At 42.0% G+C, this 24194-nt stretch overlaps 1 protein-coding gene across 1 annotated transcript in view; it reads left to right on the top strand.

Annotated features, from left to right (window-relative positions):
• FAXC (failed axon connections homolog, metaxin like GST domain containing) overlaps positions 1–23869 on the top strand; it is a 65381-nt gene extending 41512 nt beyond the window's left edge. Inside the window, exons 5-6 of the mRNA XM_069488682.1 lie at positions 13184–13300; positions 23580–23869. Coding sequence (XP_069344783.1) covers positions 13184–13300; positions 23580–23869 — 407 coding nt within the window. The remainder of the gene's footprint in view (positions 1–13183; positions 13301–23579) is intronic.
• The last annotated feature ends 325 nt before the right edge of the window (positions 23870–24194 follow it).

The following is a 24194-nucleotide window of genomic DNA, read 5'->3' as shown; positions in this document are numbered from 1 at the left end:
GGCTTCACCGCCTTTTCAGCGCCACAGATGCCCAGCCCCCTTCTGAGGAGGCTTTAGTGTCTTGCTGTTTCAGGTCATCCCCAGTTGTTGGGTTTAACAACTAACGCATGCCTGCACTCACTTCACGCAGCACTGTTGTAAGGGCTTTACTGGTATCAGCTTATTTACTGCTCACAGTGATCCTAGCCATGAGGAAATTCCAGCACAAAGAGGTAACTTGCCCAGGGACACCCAGCTAGTGAATGGTAGAGCTTGGACTTGAACCTAGTCTCAGAGAAGGCAGAAGTCACTGCTGAACACTTTGTGGCATTTTATATTGGTGATTCCCAGGATTCCACCCCCCACCCTCCAGTCCTCTCACATTTCACACTCCCACATGTTTACCTCCAGTTCTAATCTCTCTTAAATCCCAGCTGTTTTCTAGATCTTCACTTAGATGTCCCATAGCCACCTCAAATCCAGCACATCCTCCCACCAAACTCCGACCCCCTTAGTGAGTGGCACCGCCAGCCATTCGCTTGCTCCGGTTGGAGGCCAAGAAGTCACTCTGGATTGTGCCTTCTGCTCTCTCTCCCACTGGCTTTCAAACCCCTGTACTGCCTGGGCCCAGCTTTCTTTCCAGTCTCATTTTTTAACTTTCAGCCCTCGCCTGCTGTATCCCGACCACGCTGGTCTTCTCTCCGCTTCACAGACACACCAAGCTTATTCTGACCATCAGGCATGTGTCTTAGGTGTTTCCTCTGCCTGGAATTGTCTTCCTTCAGGTCTTTGCTTTGCCAGATCCTTCTTGACATTCATGTCTCTGTGTAAATATCACCTCCACACAGAGGTCTGCCTGACCACCCAGTCTAACGTAACTGTCAGTCACCCTCTATCATGTCACCGTCTTTAATCCTCTGCATAGCACGCATCACTGGCTAATGTTTTCTTATTCCGTGATTGATTTATTTATCATCTCTTCATGTGATGTAAGCTCCATGAGAACAGTGACCTTGTCTGTGCTGTTCGCCACTGTGTCCCAAGCACCTAGAGCTTATAATCAAAATAATATTGATAAGAGCTTACATTTATGGAGCATTTACAGTGTGCTTAGGCAAATAGTAATGTAATATATAATACATAATCTCATGTGATATAATGCCTACTCTCACATACAATATATATAATATATATTAAGCATATAATATATAATATAAACACCTACCATATAATATATATCAAATAATATATATATCAATACATCAAATGACATATATATATATCCTCATGCTAATATAACAATACTTATTCTCATATGGGTTTGTGAGAACTAAATGAGGTAGAAATTGCTTTCATTAATTCTCACCAAAGGCATATCAGGGCAAGTTTTATGATTATTATTATCTTTGATTTGTAAATGAGGAAACTGAGGTACACAGTGGTTAGTTAACTTAGTCTCACATGACTGATAAGAGGTGGGGTCAGGCTGGCCCTGGGAGTCTGGCCACAGAGCCAGGTGCTCAGTAAGTGCTTGTTTACTCAGTGGATGGATACGGTTCATCACCAGGGTGTTCACCAGACGCCTCAGTCTCCTGCCTCTCTTCTGCCCCACACCATAGTAGAGGCCCTCGACGTCTCTTGCCTAGATTTTGCCACAGCTTCTTAGCTGATGTCCCAACATCCAGTTTGGGTTTTTAATTCCACTAGAGTGTTTACTCTAAAATATAAATCAGAACTGTAGACTCTCAATTCTTCTTATGCTAAAATCCAAGCCCCATTTCTTCACAGTCTGAATTCTACTCACACCTCCATCTTTGTTTCCTACTTCCCCCCCATATGGGACTTTATTCCTATCTCACCATGACCCTAGTTCCCTGAATACACTATGCTGTTTTGCAGCTTCATGCCTTTGCATAGGCTCCCCCGGGCAGTGCACTAGCACACTATGGGGTAGGACAAAATCATTCTTCATGAACAATTAGCTCAAGCACCTGTACACTGCCTTGGGTTGAGCCACAGAGTTCTACACTCTAGAGTTCCTTGGCATCAAATATTGGAAGAGCTAATTTTGGTCTAAAAGATTTAAGGGCAAGGTGTCATAATAAAGTATTTGCCATTTGCTAAAAAATATATTTATTGAGCACCTACAATTTACTGGGCACTGGGGGATCCGTCAGTAGATCTCATTGTCTAGTGTGATTTCTGCCATGACTGAATTTCCAGTCTAGACAAAAATGCAAGGGAACCATTTTGTCAGCGCATCAATGTACCAAACAAACCCTAAGTAGCTGAGTTCATTCACCTGTCAGAGGAGGGTTATATAGCATTGTCCATTTAAACATTGGAAAATGTCTGCCAAATATTATAATTTAAGATTTAGCATAGTTGATACACTTTTTCCCCTTGACCCATTATTAGTGAACAAGATCAGGTGATTTTGATTATTTTGTGGTGGAAAATTTCAAAGACAATGAAAGGTAGAATAGTACAATGAACAACTCTATAACCATCACCGAAGTTTAATAGTTGTTAACATTTTGTCATATTTGCTTCATCTATATTTTTGGTATAGAAGTATTTTAGAGTAAATTATAGATATCATGACATTTAACTTCTTAGTGCTTTTGAATGTAGCTCTGGGAAATAAGGATGCTTTCCTCCTGTAGTCGGCAGTCTCCAGGATGGGTCACGGTGATCCCACCTCCTGGTGTGTATCCTCTTGTGTAATCCTCTCCCCGTGAGTGCAGGCTGGACCTGGTAATGTGCTCCTAACACACAGAATATGGCAGGAGCAGTGGGATGACCGTTCCAAGATTCGGCTCCATCTTAGGTGTCCTGTGTTTCTTCCCCTTGCTGTCTCACTTGCTTACCCGGACAGAAGCCAGCTCTGTTGTGAGCTGCTCTGTGGAGAGGTCCATGCAGCAAGGAATGGATATGTCTGGCCAAGAGCCAGTGAGGACCTGAGGTGTGCTAACAGCCATCTGAGTGAGTTTGGAAGTAGATTCTTCCCCAGTCAGTTCTTGAGATAACTGTAGCCCTGGCCAACATCTTGACTGCAGCCTATGAGAGACGCTGAGCCAGAGGCACCCAGCTAAGGCTGCCTGGATTCTTGACCCGCAGAAACTGTGAGATAATAGTGTTTGTTGTTTTAAGCTGCTAAATTTGAGGGTAATTTATTATGCAGCCAGCAATAACTAATACTCCTACATTGCCCCAATCCCGTTAATCCCAGTAGGCGCTTCTTTCAGCTGCTGCTGAGCCGTGAAGAGTCATGCCTGGGTGTCAGCAGAGGAAAGGTGGGTGGCAGGCACCCGATCTCAGTCGTCTCGAGTTATTAATATTTAGCAAAAAGGTTTTACATCTTTTAGAAGTACAGTCTTATCTTGCAGTCTCTCTAGGGACTATGATTATGTAAAATATTACCCATTCTGATTCTAGCAGAAGTATTCTCATCTTGGCTGTGAAGAAAGTGTGAGGAACGATGTTAGAGCTTGGCACAGGAGGTTTCTGTCTCTGGATTCAGGGATCTCTGAGAAGGACTGTGCACTGGGGAAAGAGTCCCGTGGCCACTCTTAACCATTTAATCGTCAGGTCACGTGAACAGGAGTGTTCAGCAGGGGAATACTGTGGTCTCCCACAGAGCAAGAGATAGAGACTCTCTCCTGCACTTGAGAAGCAGCATCACACAGAATTTTGACGTGATGCCCAATATACTATTGGTATATCATTTGGGGTACAGGACTCCGATGTCTAAAGATGCGGTTGATAGCAATTTGATTTCCTCCCAAGGGATCTGTGCGTATGGGGTTAATCTGAGCAAGGCTCCCCACTCTGGGCAGGTCCTAAACAGTTGTTGTGGTTAAAAATCTTGACCAGTGTTTGGTGACTGTTTAGATGTTTGAAAGTGGTTGAGGATCCTGGATTCCAGCTGAGGTGAAACCTGGGATCTATTAAATGAAGAGAGATCTTTCAGGACTGTGCAGTCTGTTTGCAGAGTTGAGGCTTCTCTGGCCCTGACTGCCAAACACAAACCTCACACTAGAATCTATTACCATTCAGCTTTCTTAAAAGGGTAAGTTCCTTATAAAAGGAGATGAACTTAAATTTTAACATGACATTGTGTTCTGTCTGATGTGTTGTTTTATTAACCAGATAGTCTTTATTGAATAAAGAGATAGAACAGCTGGTTCCTTTGATTGCCCAACACAGGGCAGAAAAGACAGAAATGAAATTAAGGGGAAAGCTGTCCTAGAATGCAGTTTGAGTTGAGTGCTCTGTGTTCTTTACCCTCAAAAAGCGGATTTGGGGAAGTGAAACTGGGGAGAGAAACTCCTATAACTTTTGTAGCGCTCAGATCTCACCATGTCAGCTGAATGTGTCGTCAGACTTGGAAACAACAATATTGCTGCAACTTCAAGGAGAGAGGTAGACAAAAAGGCTGATCATCAGTGATGGGGCAGCACTGACAGCTTCGCTGTGGTTCTTTGAGACTCCCAGGAGCTGCTGTTTAGTGATGGTGAATTATAATTGAACCCTGAGCAGGCATTTGCCCCCTCCCGAGGAATACTTTCCTAATCTTGATTGCCCATGTGTGAAGTGTTTCCAAATCTTTCATCCAGGTTTCCTAAAGTTACAAAATATGCCCGTGGATGCTCTGAGTGTGTGGTGTTCAGAAGGTGCTCAGACATTACTAGGAGGACTGAAGGACAGAAGAGCAAGCACAGCCCGTTCCTTAAAGTGGGGAATTTACATGCCTCCTGGTCTCACCTATAGGGGATTTTAAGAGCTGGGACATCGGCAAAGAAACGATTGGGAGGAAGAGACAGGGTGATTGGTATTGGTGATTGGGGGAGAAGGTGTCGAGATAGCTCATATATGCTGAAAAGAAAGAAATTCTTGTGTACTCTTTCAGAGAATCTTACAGAAAATTACAGGAGTATCTAGTTGCTTTCTAGAATCAAATCTGAGAAGGGATTAAATTAAGGGGCTTTTTCTGGTATTTGCCCCAACCCCTTCATCTATTCCCAGACTGTGAGCCAACTGGTGCAACTAGTAGATGTCAAAGTTGTTGAAGCTGATGATTTTAATTCTGAGATTTACCCATAAGGACCGTTAATCACCTCAGACATAAGATAGCTCATAGTTGAAATAACTATGCGGCGATTTTAGAGTATGCTGGGAATGTGATCAAGGGCTCTTTAAAAGAAGTGGCCTGTGCTATATATTATTTGACAAAGAGAGGTCTGATCAGGACTGTAAGACGACAGGAAGTAGATTTTATTTTTCCTGTAGCCTTGCCCTCTGGGAGATTCACATGCAGAAAATCCACATGCAGAAAAAGAGCTTAAAGTGTGTGTTCTTTGATGGTTGGCTGGTAAGATTACTGTGACCTCCTGTGCTTTCCTTGGGGAAAGCACTCAAAATCTTTGTTTCTCAGTTTTCCTTCAATTCCCGGTTAATTAAAGGTGAGAGAGGGATAATTAGAAACATGAATGGTGCCCACATTGACTTCACTGTAATTATCTGCTTATAAATCTTGTCAGTGCTCAAGTATAGGAACTCTATGTTGGTGAAAATCACAATTGCTCTTTATTTCTTTGACTTATAGAAAAATGAGTCCTTGAACATCTTTTGACTGTTCTTTTTAATTTCTCTCTTAAACTTATATTTTCTAGCACAGTCAATCTTTTCTGTTTTGCCACTTAACAGCATTTGGAAATTTAGCTAAATTGCAGAAGTGGAGCTGACAGTGAGCAGTGGAAAGTGGGAAAAGAATTAGCAAAGGAGGAAGGAGATGCAGTTCAGAGGTTCATTTCTGTGGCTATTTCCGATGCTCTGAAATAAACTTTCTACCCACCGTGCCATAGTGATATACGTGAAAACAAGTGATCAATTTTTTACTTAGAAGTATGTTAGTGGAGATTAGGAATGGGTGCTGTGGTAGAATCAATATGGCCATAAATTTGTGTGATTCCAGAGGAAGGAACTGGGATCCATGGTGGAAGTTCTAAGGAGATATCTAACCACAGAATAGTCTGCGTTGCCCAAGAAATTATGGGGGACAAATCTCCAGTGGGGTTGAGGTTGGGATGGGTTTGGGGAATATCTGGTTGGAAAGTGAGAGAAGGGATTTTTACACTGGGAGAGAGGTTGGACTGGTTCTGTCCACAGGCAGTTACTTGTTTTGATTGCTGGCAATGAGTATAAAGTAATTCCTTATGTTAGAATAGCACCTTCTAGTTTGCAAAATGCTTTCTTACATTGTTATGCCTTTTAATCCCTACCATAGCTCTCCATCCTAGGAAAGGACAGAGATCAAATGTATTTAAGGCTATCATAACCTTAACTGATGCTTTCTATTGTGACAGGTACCAGACAGAAGAGTGAAATAGAGGTTTACTTGCCTTCAAGGTGCTTAAAAAACTATTTGAGGACATAGGACATACACGTAAATAAAACTACAAGATGGCTGTGTGAATTACCTACTGAGTGATCTAGATCAGTGTTTCTCAAAGTGTGGTCCCTGGAGCAGCAGTATCAGTATTACCTGGGGTCTTGTTAGAGATGCACATTCTCGGGTCCACTTCATACCTACTGAATCAGAAACTACTGGGGTGGGGACATCAGTGTTTTTAAAAGTCTTCCAGGTGATTATGATGCATGCTCAAGTTTAAGACCAATGATACACGCTAGTCTAGCCTAACACTTCTCAAACTTTAATGTGCAGAAGAATCACCTGGAACAATGCCATGCAAAATGTGGTTCAAAAACTGTAGGCTCTCCAGGTGATTTTTATGCCTCTAAAGTTTGAGAAAAACTGACCTGAAAGCTTGTTAAACACAGAGTCTCTAGTCCCATTCCCAGGCATTCTGATGCAGTTGGTGGGACCCGAGAATTTGTGTTCCTAACTAACTCCCAGAGACTGCTGGTGCTGCTAGACTCTCCTTTGGGTAGCCCTGCTCTAAGCAGTTTGTGCCTTTGGGATTTAGCAGAGGAGTGGGCAACCAGAGGTCCCAGTAGACTGGGCAGTGTAGGAAGCTGTCATGGAGCGGAGGAGGTAGAATTTGAGCTGAGTCTGAAGGGGAAGGTCAGGCTTAGATAAATTGGATGGTGTTTGGGGCAGGGAGGATGGGATGAGCACTCACATGTTAGGATGAAGGAGAGCATTCACAGGAGGTAGACCTCGGCTTGTCCTGCCTGGGTCTGGAGAGTGTTGCACCCTGTCAGCTCTCATGCACTGTCCCCAAGAAGAAGGCTTAGAGCCAGGCAGCAGGCAAACAGCTTAGGGTTGTGAGCACTGCCTCAGTTGTGCTGTATATGGTCCTACCCTCCACCGGGACTTACAGAACCTTATGGCTCTCTGTTCCCTGATAGTCCCTTGGTTCTCTTGCTTGTCGAGTTCAGCTGGCTCCAACTCTGCAGTGTGCTTGTTCCCTCAGTTTGGCCTGAATCTTCAGGCTTGGATTCTGGCCATTCTTCCCAGACTCAATATTGATTTCATTCCCCCTGGACAGCTGTGTGGGTTCACTCTCCATCACTCACCCTTCCACCCTCATCTCCCAGCCATCATCTCAGCTAGGACTAATGGGGATGAGGGGCAGGTGTGGAGTTGGGGGCCCTAGCCTCCTTGCTCAATCATCTCCGGCTTGCTTTTGTCTTTGCTGTGTCCTGTTATCTCCTGGTCAGCCCTCTGTTGCTGCCCATGACAGAAGTGGAAGACAACGTGAAAAGGAGCACAGGTTAGGCTTCAAGGTCAGGATAAGCAGTCTTGGGTTAATGGAGGTCACTAAAGGTTTATAACTGATGGCCTATGATACAGTCAAATCACAGTGAACTCAGGTCTGGGGCACAGAGAGCAAATGTCCATCAGGGTCCCTTAACGTTCTTGTTATTCATGGTTCCACTCAGTTATTCCACTCAGTTTTTGGTCATCCTTGGGTGCCCCAATGGTTTCTATATCCACAATACGGCCTTTCTCACAGAGAGGAGCTGCCTGAACCACCCAGGAGAGATCATATCAGATTCTAGGAAGACCCAGGACCAGCCGTCATTCCCCAGCCTCTCAGTAGAACCAGTTCCTGCTACTCCTGCTGTGGGCTCTCCTGCTTCTGCTCCACATGGGCTCTCTGGCTGCTTGGTCACTGTCCTTGTATTTACTCACTGGTCTCTGTTCTCTGATGGCCACTTGAAGACCCAGCCATGGAGGTCTGTAGATCACCCCAGCACCTTACTGCTAGCAGGATGTGAACTCACAGTCAGAAGGGCTCTGCGCCCTTGGGGAGGTGTTCCAGGTGCTTGGAATCTGGCCTCTGGTGGAACAAACCTTGGGTCCCTCCATGCCTAGGACTTTGATGTTTCCAGCCTTCATTTGTCCTCACCAGTGGTTCACAGTCCACGTTCCCAACCTGGAGGCTGGTGGGGGGTGGGGGGAGGGTAGTTAGAGACACTCAGATATCCCTCAGCTGCCTCTGTGCACCAACGTGCTTCATCGCCCAGGCCTGCTCCTTCAGTGCCCTTCAGAAGTGCCCTTAGTGTTTTGTTTTTGCTAAAACCTTCTGCTCGCAAGATCTGGGGCCACTTTAGGAACCCTGGGAGTGCTGCAGACTGAAGCCTTTAGCGTGGCTTCTTTGTCTCTAAGCAGAGTCAAATCTAATTCTATTTCCCTTTTAAAAATGTTTTCTGCCAAGCTCCCAAAGGCCAAAGCCGGAACAATTTGAGCAACAAAATAAGTAATGAGAGTATTCGATTATAACCTATAGAATAAAATAAATATCCATTAGTGCATACTTACATAAATAAATAATTGAATACATTAGTAAATGGAGAAGAAGGGACAGTAGTATTCTAATCAATACATGTAGAAGGAATGAGAGGAATTGAAAATGGCAATTGAGCAAACACCGCAGTAATAATTGCTTCGGATGACATCCACCGATGGCTGCTAAAATTAGTGGGCCTAAGTTTGAAGAGAAACAGGATATTTGTACAGTCTCAAAGTCTCTCTCCCCTGATAATTAATTGCAAATGGAAAAACAGTAACTTTGTAGTGAAGAAACCTGCAGCCGCCGCCTTTACCGCGTGGTCAAGGTTAATATCATTGGCGGTAAGACACATGGACATTATATGCTCTGAGAAGGTGTATTAGTCAGGATTCTTCAGAGAAACAGAACCAATGGGACATAAAGAGATTTATTATAAGGAATTGGCTTACAGGATTATGGAGGCTGACAAGTTCCAAGGTACACGGGGTGAGTCGGCAGCTGGAGATCCAGGAGAGCCGATGATATAGTTCTAGTCTGATGCCAGAGGCTTAAGACCCAGGAGAACTGGCCGTGTAGTTCCAGTCTGGAGGCTGGAAGGCTTGAGGCCCAGGAAGAGGCAATTGTTTCCATTTGAATCCTAAGGCAGGAAAATCCCAACGTCCTGAGCTGAAGGCAGTCAGGCAGAAGGAATTCTTTCTTACTCAGGAGAGGGTCAGCCTTTTTGGTCTATTTAGGCCTTCACCTGATTGCAATTTGGTTTATCTAAATACCAATTTCATCCAGAAACACCTTCACGGACACACCCAGAGTATTGTCTGAACAAATATCAGGACACTCTATGGCCCAGTCAAGTTGATGGGTAAAATGAACCATCAAAGAACGATACATTATTATTATACTTGCCAAAAATGCATGGCCTAATCTAATCATTAGAAAACCTTAAACAAGCCAAAACTGATGGACATTTTAAAAAATAACTGACCCGTATTCTTTAAAAGTATTAATGTTATGAAAGACAAGGAAAGACTAAGGAACTTTCACAGATTGGAAAACTTTCATAGACTAAGGAGACATGACAACTAAGTACAATGTGGGGTCCTGGAACAAAAAAGGACATTAGTTGAAAAACTAATAAAATTTGAATAAAGTTTGTAGTGCAGTTAATAGTATTATAGTAATGCTTAATTTCTTAGTTTTAATAAATGTACTGTGGTTATATAAGATGTTAACATTATTGGAAGCTGGTTGAAGAGAGTGTACAGGAACTGTGCTATTTTTGCAACTTTTCTGTAAGTCTAAAATTATTTCAAAATAAAAGTTTAAAAAAGCTTTTTGCCAGCAGGTACTCTGAGGACTTTTTAATGACAGAAGATATTTTTATATTCTTTACGTTTATAATTGTCTCGTGTGTGTGTATAATTTTGCATCTACCACTCAACATTTTCCAGATACTAAATTCTATCCATATTTTTTTGCAAACACCTATAAAAACACTCTGATTTCTGTTCTTTTTTTCCCCTTCTGTATTCCTTCCTGACCAAAGCATCCGTTTGTACTTTCACAGCTCAGCCTTCCTCCTGCTGTTCCATGAGGTCTTTATCTCTGAGATGAAGATCCATGTGGCATATTGTGGAGACAGAGTGCACTGGCCAGAAGTCAGGGACCGGGTGCCAGCATTCTCAGTCTGGTTCTGTTACTGACTCACCCAGTCTCCTTCCAGCTTTAACGTTCTGAGACCAAATGGCAAATTTTGGCTAAACGCTATATGCACTAGTTGACTATGGGTTCAAATGATTATTTTTTTTCTTTTTATCAAGATCCTATGTACTCTGTTTTTAGGTTTTCCAATTTTTTTTATCTGTATATATTTTTTTCATCATGCCCCCAAAGTCTTTGGATTCTACAACAGACTTGACAATTGGGTCCTTCAAGGAGAGTAACATTTTCTTTCTTCCTATTTATGTATGTATGTTCAGGAAGCCATTGTTGCTTTGTCATTTTTTTTTTAAATTTTGTTTTCTTCTCTCTCAAGCTATGTATAGCCCCTCTCACAGTAGCCCTACAGCCCCCTTGTGGCATCTATTTTGTGGGCTATTCTGTGTTTGGACCTTGAATCTTTGAGCTGTGGCACAATCCCATAGGGAGGATTATTTGGCTATCAGCTGATACACCCCTCCTGCCCTAGCAGGACGGCACAAGAGCACCAGGGCAGGGTCCCTCTGCTCACCTGCACTAACTTAGCGGCAGGGGTATGGCAGAGCATGGAGCCAGCATCCCTCTGCTCACCTGCATTTACGTAACAGCAGGGGTATGGTGGAGGCATGGAGCCAGCGGGATGCACCATTAGGAAGTAACTCACACTCTTGAGAACAAATGATATCTAGTTTTTCTTTGCTATTTTTGCCCAGTTTTATCCCTGTTTTCCCAGTAGGCTTTGATACTGGGGTAAGACTCAACTAATGGAGAAGTTGGTTGACAATGGGAAACATCTAAGGCTCTAACATGGATGATTTGAGTGTCCTCACCAGGAAAGACAATTTGGTTAGGTTCAGCATATTGTACTAGCATAGGTATTCCTTGCTCCCTATGGAATATATAGTAGAAATGATTTTTTTTAATCACTTCCAGCTTCATTTGTGCTGTATTGGTTTGTTAACTTATGTTCCCACTTCTAGTTATTTCCCCTCCTATCTCACCTGTGCACTGTCATTGGATATTTAATTTCCTCAGTTTGCCACTCAAGAATGGTGAAATGGGTGGATATTCTTAGAGTACAGTACATAGAACCAGGCCAGGCATGTAGTAAACATCATATAAGAGTGTGTTAAATAAAAGTAAGAGATGACCCTTACTTGCAAAGAGCTAACCATTTAGCTGGAAAGATAAAATGCACAAAGAACAAACAAACCATGTGTAGAGCATTATGAAAAAAATGCCACTCAAGAGGCTTGAGAGAGAAGAGGCAGAATGTGTCTGCTATGTGATCTGCTCAAGTCACCTCACTTACTCTTCCCATTTTATAGTTCAGGAAGTTGAGGTTAATAGGCATAAATGCCTTAAAGTCCTATAAGATCGTATGTGCAAAAGTTGGATTTGAACACAGGGCCCTATGAACTGTAAGCTCCTGTTGCCACCAAAAAGCTTTGCAAGGAGGCTGGAGCTGGACCTTGAAGGACGGATAGAATTGATCCAGAGGGACGTGGTGAGCACATGTAGGTCATGGGGGCAGGAAGGGGCACAGCATGAGCAAAGGGGGAAGCATAAAGTGTGCTGGGGTGTCAGGGTGGTCCCCGGGTTTGCTAGAGAAAGGGAGGATGAGGGATAAAGCTGGAACATGGGCTGGAGGCAGCATATAATGGGCCTTGAATTCCAAGTTGAGTTTGGACTTTCTTTTACAACTCATTTCATAAGTCCTTGAAAATGTTCGCGAAAGTCATGTGATGAAGAGAGTGACTTGGGAGATTGAAGTGCCGACGGCATATGGGATGGACCAGAGAAAGGGAAGGGCTATCATGAGAGCTAATGTGCATGATGTCATTTCATCCTCACAGTAGCTGTAAGGAATAGACACTCTTAATATCATCTTCATTTTCCAGATGAGAAAGCCGAGGTTTCGAGAGGTGGTTCTCACAGTGAATAAGAGTGGTGCCAGCGTGTGAACCAGGGGATCCAACTCCAGCTGTGCTGCCTCCGTATGCTGCAGCGCCTGACAGTAGCCCGGAGACAACGTGTAGCAGTTTTAATGGGTTGAGTGTAATATCCAGGTGGAAAGGCCTGAACTAAGTCAGTACTGGCGGGGACGGAGAGACGGGAGCACTGGTGTGGAACAGCCTTGCATGGGAGCCTGATGCCAGGGCTGGGTCGGTGACCTCATGGCTTCTCTTCATTTAGTGTCTCCTGTGGACGCTGGTCCTCAGCGGTGAGAACCTTGCCAGGACCATGGGGGCAGGAAACCTCACCTCGTAACATCTTAGGGAGCTCAGACTTCTTGTTTCTCTGGGGGAAATGTATTTAATTTGATAATGGAAGTGCTGAAGTTGGCTGTGTCTGGTTTGGGTTATTTCAAGATGGTTTAAGAAAACTTCCAGGTGTTCTCAAGCATCACAAGCTTTAATTACTGCAGTTCTAGACAAGGAGATTCTCCAGACGTCCGTAGTGATCAGTTCTCCCTTTTCCCACGAACACCCTTCCTCATCTGCTTATTTTGATACGTTTCCTGCTTTGCTACCCTGTGGATTACTGTATCACAGAATTGCTTAATTAATTTTACTTTTGTTTTTATTTTATTTTATTTTTAAGAAAAAGGGTGTCCATGCATTTGAACTCTGCAAAGCCTTTTGGTACATAGCTCAAGAGTGTATGATGAGAGTGTGCTGAATGCCATTGTGATCACGTGGAGCAGGTGGGCCAGCCCAGTGACCTCTCTGCTCTGTCTGCTGCAGGTGATAAGAAGTACATCATGGGGCCCAAGCTTTCCACTCTTGACGCCACCGTCTTTGGACACTTGGCACAGGCAATGTGGACCTTACCAGGGACAAGACCCGAGCGGCTGATCAAAGGCAAGCCCTACAAACCTCTTCAGGGCTTGGGAGTTGCTGGGGGTGTGTGGGTGGGGTAGCACAGTGGAGAATTCTAGGCCAATGCCTTGAACTTGCTTAGCTGTGCTTTATGGAGACACCAGGCTATGGTGTCTGGGGCCAGGGTCGGTCCTCTATACTCAAGGCACGCAGGGGAGGAGGAGAGACTGGGCTTCTCACCTGCCATCTTGCTCAGACTGTGTTCTTAGCGGTGCTGACACAGATCATGTCATGTTTTATACCAGGACTTTCCTTCCATTTCCTTACATAGTGGGACTTAAGACTTGTGGAAATAGGGCTTGAATTCCACCTGGTGCCCTTGTTTTGTTGATCTTCCTTCATTTCCTGTGGGCAGTGGTGGTTCACCACTTTCTGGTGTATCCAGCGCCGAGGCAGCCATGCTGACGAACTCACTGCACATTTCAGATACTCTTTTTGAGTCTGAACTGGTTTTAGATATTTCACGTGTAGGTATAACTACATATGATTCTGTGTCATTAGAGTTCAAGCCACTCCCTTCTCCTATTCTAGTGAGGTTGGCTGTAGATCATACACTGAGAGTAGTAGAGCTGGCAAGTTCAAGATTGTGGGAAAATGAGAAAAGTGTCAACAAATGCTTTGTAAGTCCAGTGCTATCTAAAATATTATTATTAATATTTTTATATATTCATTTTGACCGAGGAAACACAACCTTAGTATTTTGCATGTGTGTGATCTTGGTTGCAAGGCCTGTCTGAATTACAAGAGATAGGAGGAGAAAAAGTAGTAAGTGGGGATAAATGGGACCAGAGCTGGGAGATGAACGTGCATGTGTGGGGTGAGGGTGGGGGTGGTAGGAGAAAATTCTTGTTTTTTTCCTGTGTGTGTGTGTGTGTGTGTGTGTGTATAAAATTATTATTATGGGTTCATAATAGTCATATATCTTTATAGGGTACATGTGATGTTTTGATACAGGTATGTAATGTGAATTAATCAAATCAGGGTAATTGGGATATCCATCACCTCAGAAATTATCATTTCTTTGTGTTAGGAACATTCCAATTCTACTCTTTTAGCTATTTTAAAGTGTACCCTTCACTTAATGTTGATTGTAGTCACTTTGTTTTGCTGTCAAATATTGTTCATTTTATCTAACTATCTAACTGTATTTTTGTACCCATTAACCATCCCCAATTTATTCCCCCCTCCCTGCTATACTTCACCCCCTCTGGTAACCATCATTCTACTCTCTGTCTCCATGAGATCAATTGCTTTAATATTTAGATCCCACATGTGAGTGAGAACATGCAAGATTTGTCTGTTCTTGGCTTAGTTCACTTAACGTAATATTCTCCAGTTCCATCCATGTTGTTGGAAATGGCAGAATTTCATTCTTTTTGTGGCTGTATAATATTCCATTGTGTATATGTACCACAATTTCATTATCCATTTATCCATTGATGGAAACTTAGGTTGATTCCAAATCTTGGTTATTGTGAATAGTGCTACAATAAACATGGGAGTACAGATCTTTTTAATGTACTGATTTCCCCTCCTTTGGATATATACCCAGCAGTGGGATTGCTGGATCATATGGTAGTTTTATTTTCAGTTTTTTGAGGAATCTCCATACAGTTCTCCCTAGTGGTTGCACTAATTTACATTCCTACCAACAATGTATCATGGTTCCCCTTTAGGAGTAAAATTCATGGTGGCAACAGGCCAGAGAAAGCTCACCTCGGGTTGATGTGCAAGGGACCAGATCTTGGTGTGCATGTATGTGTGTATGGTGGAGTGAGGTGGTGGGATATACAGATGATCCCTGACTTGCAGTAGTTTGACTTAGGATTTTTCAATTTTAAGATATTGCAAAAGCAATACTCATTCAGAAAGAACCATACTTGGAATTTTGATCTTCTCCAGGGCTCGTTTTATGTGGTATGATACTTTCTTGTGATATTGGGCAGCGACAGTGAGCCATAGCTCCTAGTCAGCCACGCATTCACAAAGGTGAACAAACAACCAATACTCTACAACACCGGGTGGCCAGATGATTTTGCCCAACTGTAGGCTAATAAGTGGCCTGAGCTCGTTAAATGTAGGCTAAGCTAAGCTATGATGTTCGGTAGGTTAGAGGTATTAAATGGATTTTCAACTTAGGATATTTTTAACTTGTGATGGATTTATCGGCGTGTAACCCCACGTACGTCGTGGAGCATCTGTACATGGTAGCTAGGGCCCCTGGGATACTGCATAGGTGGCTGGGGACTATTTAAAGTCATCTTCCATTTGAGGCAGTCTAAGCAAGTGCCTGGGGGCTGGGGATGTGAAGTCAAAGTTCAGTATTTAGGTTTGGGGAAGGGGATTGATAAGAGTTAAGCAAAGTTTATGCCTAACTGAGCAGGCCGGGGAGAACATGAGATCATCAGTGGAATAGCACATAGAATGCTCTTAATAAATGTTGGATGGGAGGATGGATAGGTGGATGGATGCATGGAACCTAGCAAGGCAGAATCATACAAGAAACAGGCAGGTGAGCAATCATGTGTTGTGGTCATGGGTGGATGGGTGGGGAGGGTGGTGGAGCCTGTGACTTTGTGTGTGTGTGTGTGTGTGTGTGTGTGTGTAAACGTCCACCCGTGTGCATGTCCAGGAGTTCAGACCAGGCTGAGGACACCAGCACTCACTTTCCAGATCCTCTTATTGGCAGAGAAGGGGTTTCAGATATGTTACCAAATTTGATTGGGATGGATCGAGCATTGATTGAATGTCTTCCAGAAGTTCAGCTGAGTGGGACTAGGGATAGTATGGACTAACATTTAACTTCTGAAGTGATCATTATGAAGATGTTCCTTGTTTTGTGATACATTGGAACTTCTCTAAAATATATTATCATATTGATGTTTGTGGCATTTAAAATATTGATTTCCCATGGTGGTCCAAAAGCTATTGATTCCTCTTAGATCATTTATGGCTGTGTTTTATACCCATTCTCTGTTCCTATTACTTTCTACTCCACTCCCCCCATTGTCCACCACACCACCCCTACACACTCATGTGTACACACCCACATCTACTCACATACTCCATACACACCCCACTTGTACATGTGCACCTACACTTCACCTGAACACATCCCTACACACACACACACACACGCACACACAGACGTCCATGTGCATATGTGCACATGAGCACGCACACATGAATGTGAGCGTGCACACACATGCACACACTATTGTGGTCACCTGTTACTTCGAAGTATTTAGGGACCCATTATCAGTAGAACTTGCAGACTCTGTAGAACACCTTCTTGGAGAAATGGAGCATCTTTTGTTTGTTTATGTCTTGGCCCTTTTCTCTATGATTTCCTGAAAGGACTTGAGGCATTTAGTGTTCTTTTTAAAGAAACGATCAGCCTTTTTGAGGGATTGATTTTGGGCTCTACTCCAAGACATACATCTGGGAATCCAATACCATCACCTGAGAGGGGCTTTTGGCACCGAGTTGCATGTGTTTTTGTTCTTAAGCAGCTTCCAGTTCTCCCTGGGGACTGGTGTAGCATGAATTATTAAAGTCCACAGAAATCTCTGTGATTTTTTTTTTTTTTTTTTTTTTTTTTTTGATAGAGGTAGTGTCTCACTATGTTGCTCAAACTGCTCTTGAACTCCTGGGCTCAAGTGATCCTCCCACCTTGGCCTCCTAAAGTGTGGGATTACAAGAGTGGGCCACCACACCTGGCCCACAGATCTCTAAATCCCATTTTAGGCTTTAGTTACATATCCCTTCTAAATCTCATTCTCTCTCTCTCTCTCTCTCTTTTTTTTTCTTCTTCTTCTTCTTCTTTTTTTTTTTTTTTGTTTTTGAGACAGGGTCTTGCTCTGTTGCTCCAGCTAGAGTACAGTGGTGTCATCATAGCTCACTGCTACCTCAAACTCCTGGGCTCAAATGATCTTCCAGCCTCAACCTTGACAACAGATGTGCACCACCACACCTGGCTAATTTTTGTATTTTTCATAGAGACAGGTTCTTACTATATTGCCAGGCTGGTCTTGAACTCCTGGCCTCAGGAGATGCTTCTGCCTCGGCCTCCCAAGCTGCTGGGAAATCCACAGGATCACCAGCCACTGCGCCTAGTGCCTTCTAAACTGTTGATTAGGGCTGTTAACATGTAGCCAAACTACTGTCTTTTAGTCTCAACCTCTTTCCCTGCTTTTGTTCTCTTTCCTAAGATGTAACAAGAGAAGGGATAAGTAGAAACAACCTGGGTAATTTAGAACTGGCTCAACCCCAGGAGTGTGAATGGCTTGAATCAGGCGGTTTTCTGCCTTTGCTTTGGAACAGACAGCATCGCCTTGCCTCATGTGTGAGTGTGTGTGGATGATTATTAGTTTTTTCGTCCTTGATATTATTTAGAAAGCCGTACAACTACTTCTGGAGCAATCTAGAAATAGTAAGAAATTTTCCTTAATTTAGGTGAGTAAGAGGACAGACTTTTGTTTTATTTATTTTTAAAATTTTTAAATTTTTTCTTATTCCTCCCTAGCCTGCCCCCAAGGACAGACTTTTGAATGTTCGGGAAAGACTTTGAATATACATATGTGTGTGTGTCTATCTATCTATCTATCTATCTAGATATAGATGTAAACACAAGTTATTACATGCTTACTGAAGAAAACTTAGAAAATATAGAAAAGTTTTAAAAGAATAAAAAATAACTTGTGACCCCACTAGCCACAGAGAGCTACTGTTAATATTGTGGTCTGCATCCTCATCTTTTATCAAGTATAAGTATGCATATATTTTTTAAATGGAAGTGTAATGTTGATATAGTTATAACCTGAAATTTTAAAATTAATCGTACTTTTTTGGCCATTTCCCTTGAAATATTCTTCAAAACAGTATTTTTAGTACTTTCAGTATTTTTAGTATAATAGCCTACCCTATGGCTACATTGTAATTTATGTGATTAATCTTTTTCTGGACTTGTAGGTTGTTTCAAATAACTTTTACTAATATTCTAAAGTGAATATTATTATAAATATATACTCCTGTTCATATCTGGTTATTTCCTTAGGCTAAATTCCTAGTTAGGTAATTACTCTCTCAAAAGGTATAAGTTTTTGGTCTACATGGCTAAATTGCTTTCTGGAAAGATTATGGCAATTTACATTCTCATGAACAAAGTTTGAAAGCACCTCTTAATTTTTGTTTCTTGATTAGGGTTGAATATAATGTATTTTGAAATTTTTGCAATTTTTTTATACTAAAATAAATCTCAGTTTTATTATCAGCAACCTTCTAATGTGGAGTCAGATTTGATATTTTAATCAGGGTGTCTTATTAGAGGACTGCATGTGGATTGGGGTGCTCCTTAAAACAGATGTGGAGAACATAAAAAAGCTGAGAAAAGTGAAATTCAGACAACGAAGGGGAAAGAGCTCTCCAGCGCCTCTGCCTGACCTCTAGAGCCATATCGAAACCCTAACACTATCTTCTGAGTTAGCAAGAAAACCAGCCTTCTGTGTTCTAAGAAAAACCTCAACTGGCAACTTTCACCAACATTATTTATTGTACGTGGGTGTCTTTTTTGCTTATCCAATAGATTAAAAAGTGGAAAAAATGTTGGATCTCCTTGAAAAGAAAGTGCGTATATCCTCACTCCTGCACTCTCACTCTCCTCCGTCTGGAAGGAAGTGTTCTGGAAGAGGTTGTTGTGGGGGAATTTGGATCTCAGGAAAGGTCTGGATCAAATGACCTTTGCGGGTCTTTGTATTTTGAGATCTGTGAATTAATGTCCTCCAGCTTCAAGGCTGTGCAGGGTGTCCCCATTACAGTAGTCAAGCGTATTAGCAACTTGCTGGTGCTCAAAGCGAGAATCATACCCCTAGGCCAAGGAGCCAACGCTAAGGAACTTTTCTGAAGAGGAGATGCTCAGCGTCCTATATGCCTGCATGACAAATGCTAAAGGGAGCAACCAAGGGTATAGTTAGCACGTAGCGTGGGTCTGGAACAGGGAGGTGCTGAGTTAATACCTGCAGAGCAAATGAGTGTATTTGGATGTTGGCCCTGTGTTTTCCAAATATTTGCTGGTTCACGACCAAGGGCTGGCAGGTGGTGCCGGAGATGCTGGCAGGCTTCTCCCTCCCTCCCGTTCCTGCCATGCGTGATTGGCAGCTGGGAGAAACTTAGTCCCAGATTCTGGGTCTGGTTGACAGTGTTTTCAGTATCACATTGTACAGAATGTTTTTGATTATTAGAGAAATTAGAGTGACACAGGAAAATAAAGCTAGTCACTTTTTTCAAAAAGCAGTAGAAGATATTTCCATTTGTGAAACTCTAAGAGCAGAGGCTCTTTATTCTTTCTGGGGCTGTCCTCTGGGTAGTGAGGCATTCAGCTTTCTGCTAAATACCCTCTCAAGTTGTCTGAGAACATCACTTTTCTTATTACTAATTTATTTTATTGGATTTTTATATTAACAAAATAATATATCATAGTCACAATAAGTTGAGTCACACAGGTGTGGTCTAAAAGTTTATGACCTTCCCCTCCTCCATGTCCAATATCACCCCCATAGGTAATTAGTATTAAAGATTTAATGTGAATCCTCCTGTGCTTTTCTTTTTCATGTACAAATGTACATATACATATGTAAATATTTTGGTTTATTTGTTTTTTACTGTTTTTAAACCAAACAATGGAATTATACTATATGCATTACTCTATAACTTGCTTTTTTCACTTATTTTTTTAACAGCTGCTCAATATTCTATAGAATGGCTACATCGTAATTTATTCAATCAATCCCTATTGATGGACATTCAGGCTGTTTTTAACTTTTTTTTTTTTTTTTTTTTTTTGCTGATATATAACACTCCATTTGACGTCCATGTACATATATATTGACCTACTGATGGTTTTGTTTTAGTTGAATAGAGTACTAAAAGTGGAATCCTGGACCAATAGATACATACATTTAAAATTTCAATAGATAGCATCAGATTACTTTCCAAAAAAGGTCATAGCCATTTTTGATTTCCCCACAGCTACGTCGTGCAATGCCTGAGCCCCCACATGCTAGTTAGCATTGTACTGTGTCAGACTTTTTACCAGTCTAGTGGATGAATTGTTATCTGATTGTTGAGTATACTTGGAGGAAGTGCAGTTTTTCTATTACTTCACAAAGTTTTCATCTTCAGTATGGGCATTTATGTTAACACACACACACACACACACACTCCACACAACCTGTTTCTACTGCCAACTTTTCCTATTCTTTTGGTCAGTGGCATGTTGAGTGGGTCAGCTGACGGAGAATCTAAGCTTAGGAGGGGATGGGCAAGGCTAGATAAAGGTAGAACCCAACTATAGGTGTCACTCTTTGTTTCACTCATTTTATTGGAGCAGGGTATGAGGAGGGGTGCATGGGCTCCCAGCCCTTGCTCATCAAAGCAAACCGTTTCTCAGCTGTGTGATGGAATGATCACTTCTTTCATGACAGATCACTGCCAGTAAGGAGTGACATCTGTTCCTTCACAATTTTTGACACTCCAGAAAGAATCATAGAAAAATATTCCATGCCAGGTAGCACAAAGCTATTAGGCCAGGCTGTCAACTCATCAGTAGACAGACCAGAGTCATGGTTAGAGGATGAGGACTAAGGGAGTTAATATGGATTCAACAGATAAGTAAAGCCCTTGTAAAGTAAGGACCATATAAGTATTTGCTATTATGATTAATGTTTATATTGCACAGTGAGGTGGTATTACTGTCATGCGGTCACAATGGAGGCAGCCTTTCTGGAAGAAAAGTGAAGAAACAAGGCTGTAGAAAGAAAAGCTACCAAAGAAGTGGATAGAGTCACAGATCCTGTGGATCTTGTGAATAGATTCTGATTGTCTGGGAATGGATTCCATTGAGTTAAACAGGGCTGTCCCCAGGTCTACTGTGAAGTGACCATAAGTCATCTTCGATGTCTCTGTACTTCCCCCATTAGATTTTTGTCTTCCCTCTTGCTGCTGCTCCCACATCTTTATCCACTTCTTGGTTACCTGTGATTGGCAGTAGTACCTGGTGAGGAGTTTCATGGTTGTTTCCCTGAGGGAGACAGTAAGTGAAGGTTTTGCATGCGGCGTCTCCTCAAAAGGGGCAATGATGTTGACTTCTGAGCTTCTGGCTCCTGAGCATGTACACAAACATCTTCTTGTAGAGGGTGATCAGAATGGACTTTTATGTAGTGTGAGCTGAGCTGTTATGATCTGAGAAGACTGAAAAAGGTGACCTGGAACAAATACAAGTCCACTGGTTTACAGGATCCATGAAGCAGGATGATTTGCTTTGTTATTTTTTGTAGGGGATGTGTTCATGTGAGTAAAACAGCAATCAGGTTCTGAAAAATTTTAGTGACATGGGAACACGTTTACAATACTGTTACTGGAGATAATAGGTAATGATAATAGCAATATATAAATAGAAAAAATACTGAAAGAAGTTACACCAAAATGTTAACTGTGATTATCTTGGATTGATGAGGTCATAAGTGCTTTTTATTTTTTTGTGTGTGTATTTATACTATTTCTGTATACAGACTTCTAATTTTCCAGAATGAGAATATATTATTTTCTTTAATAGAAAAATAAAATAGAGTAGTTACAGACTATAACCAACAGAGCTATTAATATGGAAACAACATAAATGATCTATGATGGGGATTGGTAAAAACAAAAATGAAGCTATGGTATGTCCATATAAGGACATACTAGGCAATTTTGGTGATCATAGTGTGAAATTCAAAGATATTCACTATATGTCGTTTGGTGGAAAAAAGTAGGATAGGAAACAGAGTTTGTAATAAATCCTATGTAGCCAAAGTAAATATATGTAAATGTATATATAAATGCATAAATTTCTGAAAGAATATAAATGAAAATGTTATGGGTAAAGAGATTATTGGTAATTCTTTTTTTTTTTTTTTGCTTATCTGTGTTTTCTAATTTTCTGCAATAAAACATGGATTCCCTACATAATAAGTGAATGGTTTATGTAACTTAAAAGAATAAACATCCAAAGACTATTTTTAGGGTAATAATGTGCTATAAGAGATAGTGGCAAATCATGTATTTGTAAGCAATGTTGCCATCTGGTGGATCAAAAGAAAAAATTCATCCTCTTTAGTTTTCATTTGAAATTAGGAAATGAAGGCCACATACTGTGTCATGTTTCAGACAAATGCCTAGGCAATGATAGTGACTTAGCACAAGTGTTCTTTGGATTCACATGAAAAAGTAGACCAGTGATTGAATGGGAGCCCAATCATGGGTACAGCTGTTTAATTTAATTTTATTTATTAAAAAAAAATCTGTTTTAAATGTGTTTGCAGGCACACTTATCTATAAAGACAATTCTGAGTTATCTATTTTATGGATTATTTAGGGGAAAGATTTTATCCTCATGTAACTCTTTTCAACTATTTGGGATAGTACCCAGCCCATAAGAACACCACAAAAATTTGTGGAATAAATGATTACCTCTGACTGACTTCATGCAACCCACAGTTGGTGTATTTTCATGGAATATAAATTTAAATGTGAACTAATCACCGTATTAGTTCTCTTGATATGCAAACATAAAATAACAAAATGCTTCACAAAGCCAGATGACAGCAGTTTATCTGCCATTTGGATAAACTACTTCTCATCACCATAGGACTCGCTTCTTCCTTCCGTTCAGCCCACGCACTGAATTTAACTTTTCTCACTCACCTTTATTATGCACATAAAAATCTAAATATTTCGACAGTAGCTTTGTGGAAAAACACTGCTAATGTCCACCCCGCCCCATTATTTTAAATGTCTAGAAAGCACAGTGGCTTTGTTTGTTTGGATTGCTATAACAAAATACCATAAAGTAGGTTGCTTGTAAAAACAAAATTTATTTCTCACAGTTCTGGAGGCTGGGAGGTCCAGGACCGTGGTGCTGGGAGATCGGGTGTCTGGGGAGGGCCTGCTTCCTGGTTCCTAGATGGTGCCTTCTCTCTGTGTCCTCACACGGTGGAAGGGGCAGGGCCGCTCTCTGGGACCTCTTTTATAAGGGCTCTGGTCCCATTCACGAGGGCTCTGCCCTGTAACCTAATCACCTGCCAAGGCCCTACCTCCCAACGCCATCACCGTGGGGATTAGGACTTCAACACTTGAGTTTGGCGGGGACACAGACGTTGAGACCATAGCACTGGTAGAGTGTTGCGTTTGAGAACTAATCCTTGCTTTTCTTGCTGCACCGCAGGTGAGCTGATCAACCTCGCCATGTACTGTGAGAGGATAAGGCGGAAATTCTGGCCGGAGTGGCACCACGATGATGACAACACCATCTACGAGTCTGAGGAGAGCAGCGAAGGCAGCAAAACCCACACCCCCCTGCTGGATTTTAGCTTTTACTCAAGGACAGAGACCTTTGAAGATGAGGGAGCAGAGAACAGTTTTTCCAGGACCCCAGACACAGATTTCACCGGACACTCGCTCTTTGATTCTGACGTGGACATGGATGACTACACAGACCACGAACAGTGCAAGTGACGTCCGGCTGACCCTCTTCCTCCGGAGCTGCCACTCCCTGGGGTCAGTCCAGTTTCCCAGGTAGAAATCCCGCTGAGCTGGGAGGAAATCTTCGTGCTTGGCACAGTTTTCACACGCTACCTGGACTATAGCCGCCTTATTTCTTTTTTGTACAAACAAAACACAGAACCATTCAGATGGCTCCATTTAAAACAAACAGGCAAAAAAAAAAAAAAAAAAAAAGTCAGCATGGTTCCTGAAATCCATTTTTGTTTTCATTAGAAAACTAATATTGTGTGGTAGAGCAGGTGAAAGAGAGGGTTGTCAACTTAGAGTGCTTATGTTG

This window comes from Eulemur rufifrons, chromosome 15 (genome assembly GCF_041146395.1).
Source record: "Eulemur rufifrons isolate Redbay chromosome 15, OSU_ERuf_1, whole genome shotgun sequence".
NCBI lineage: Eukaryota > Metazoa > Chordata > Mammalia > Primates > Lemuridae > Eulemur > Eulemur rufifrons.
The sequence above is the reverse complement of the archived record's forward strand: the minus strand, read 5'-3'. Positions and strand labels throughout refer to the sequence as shown.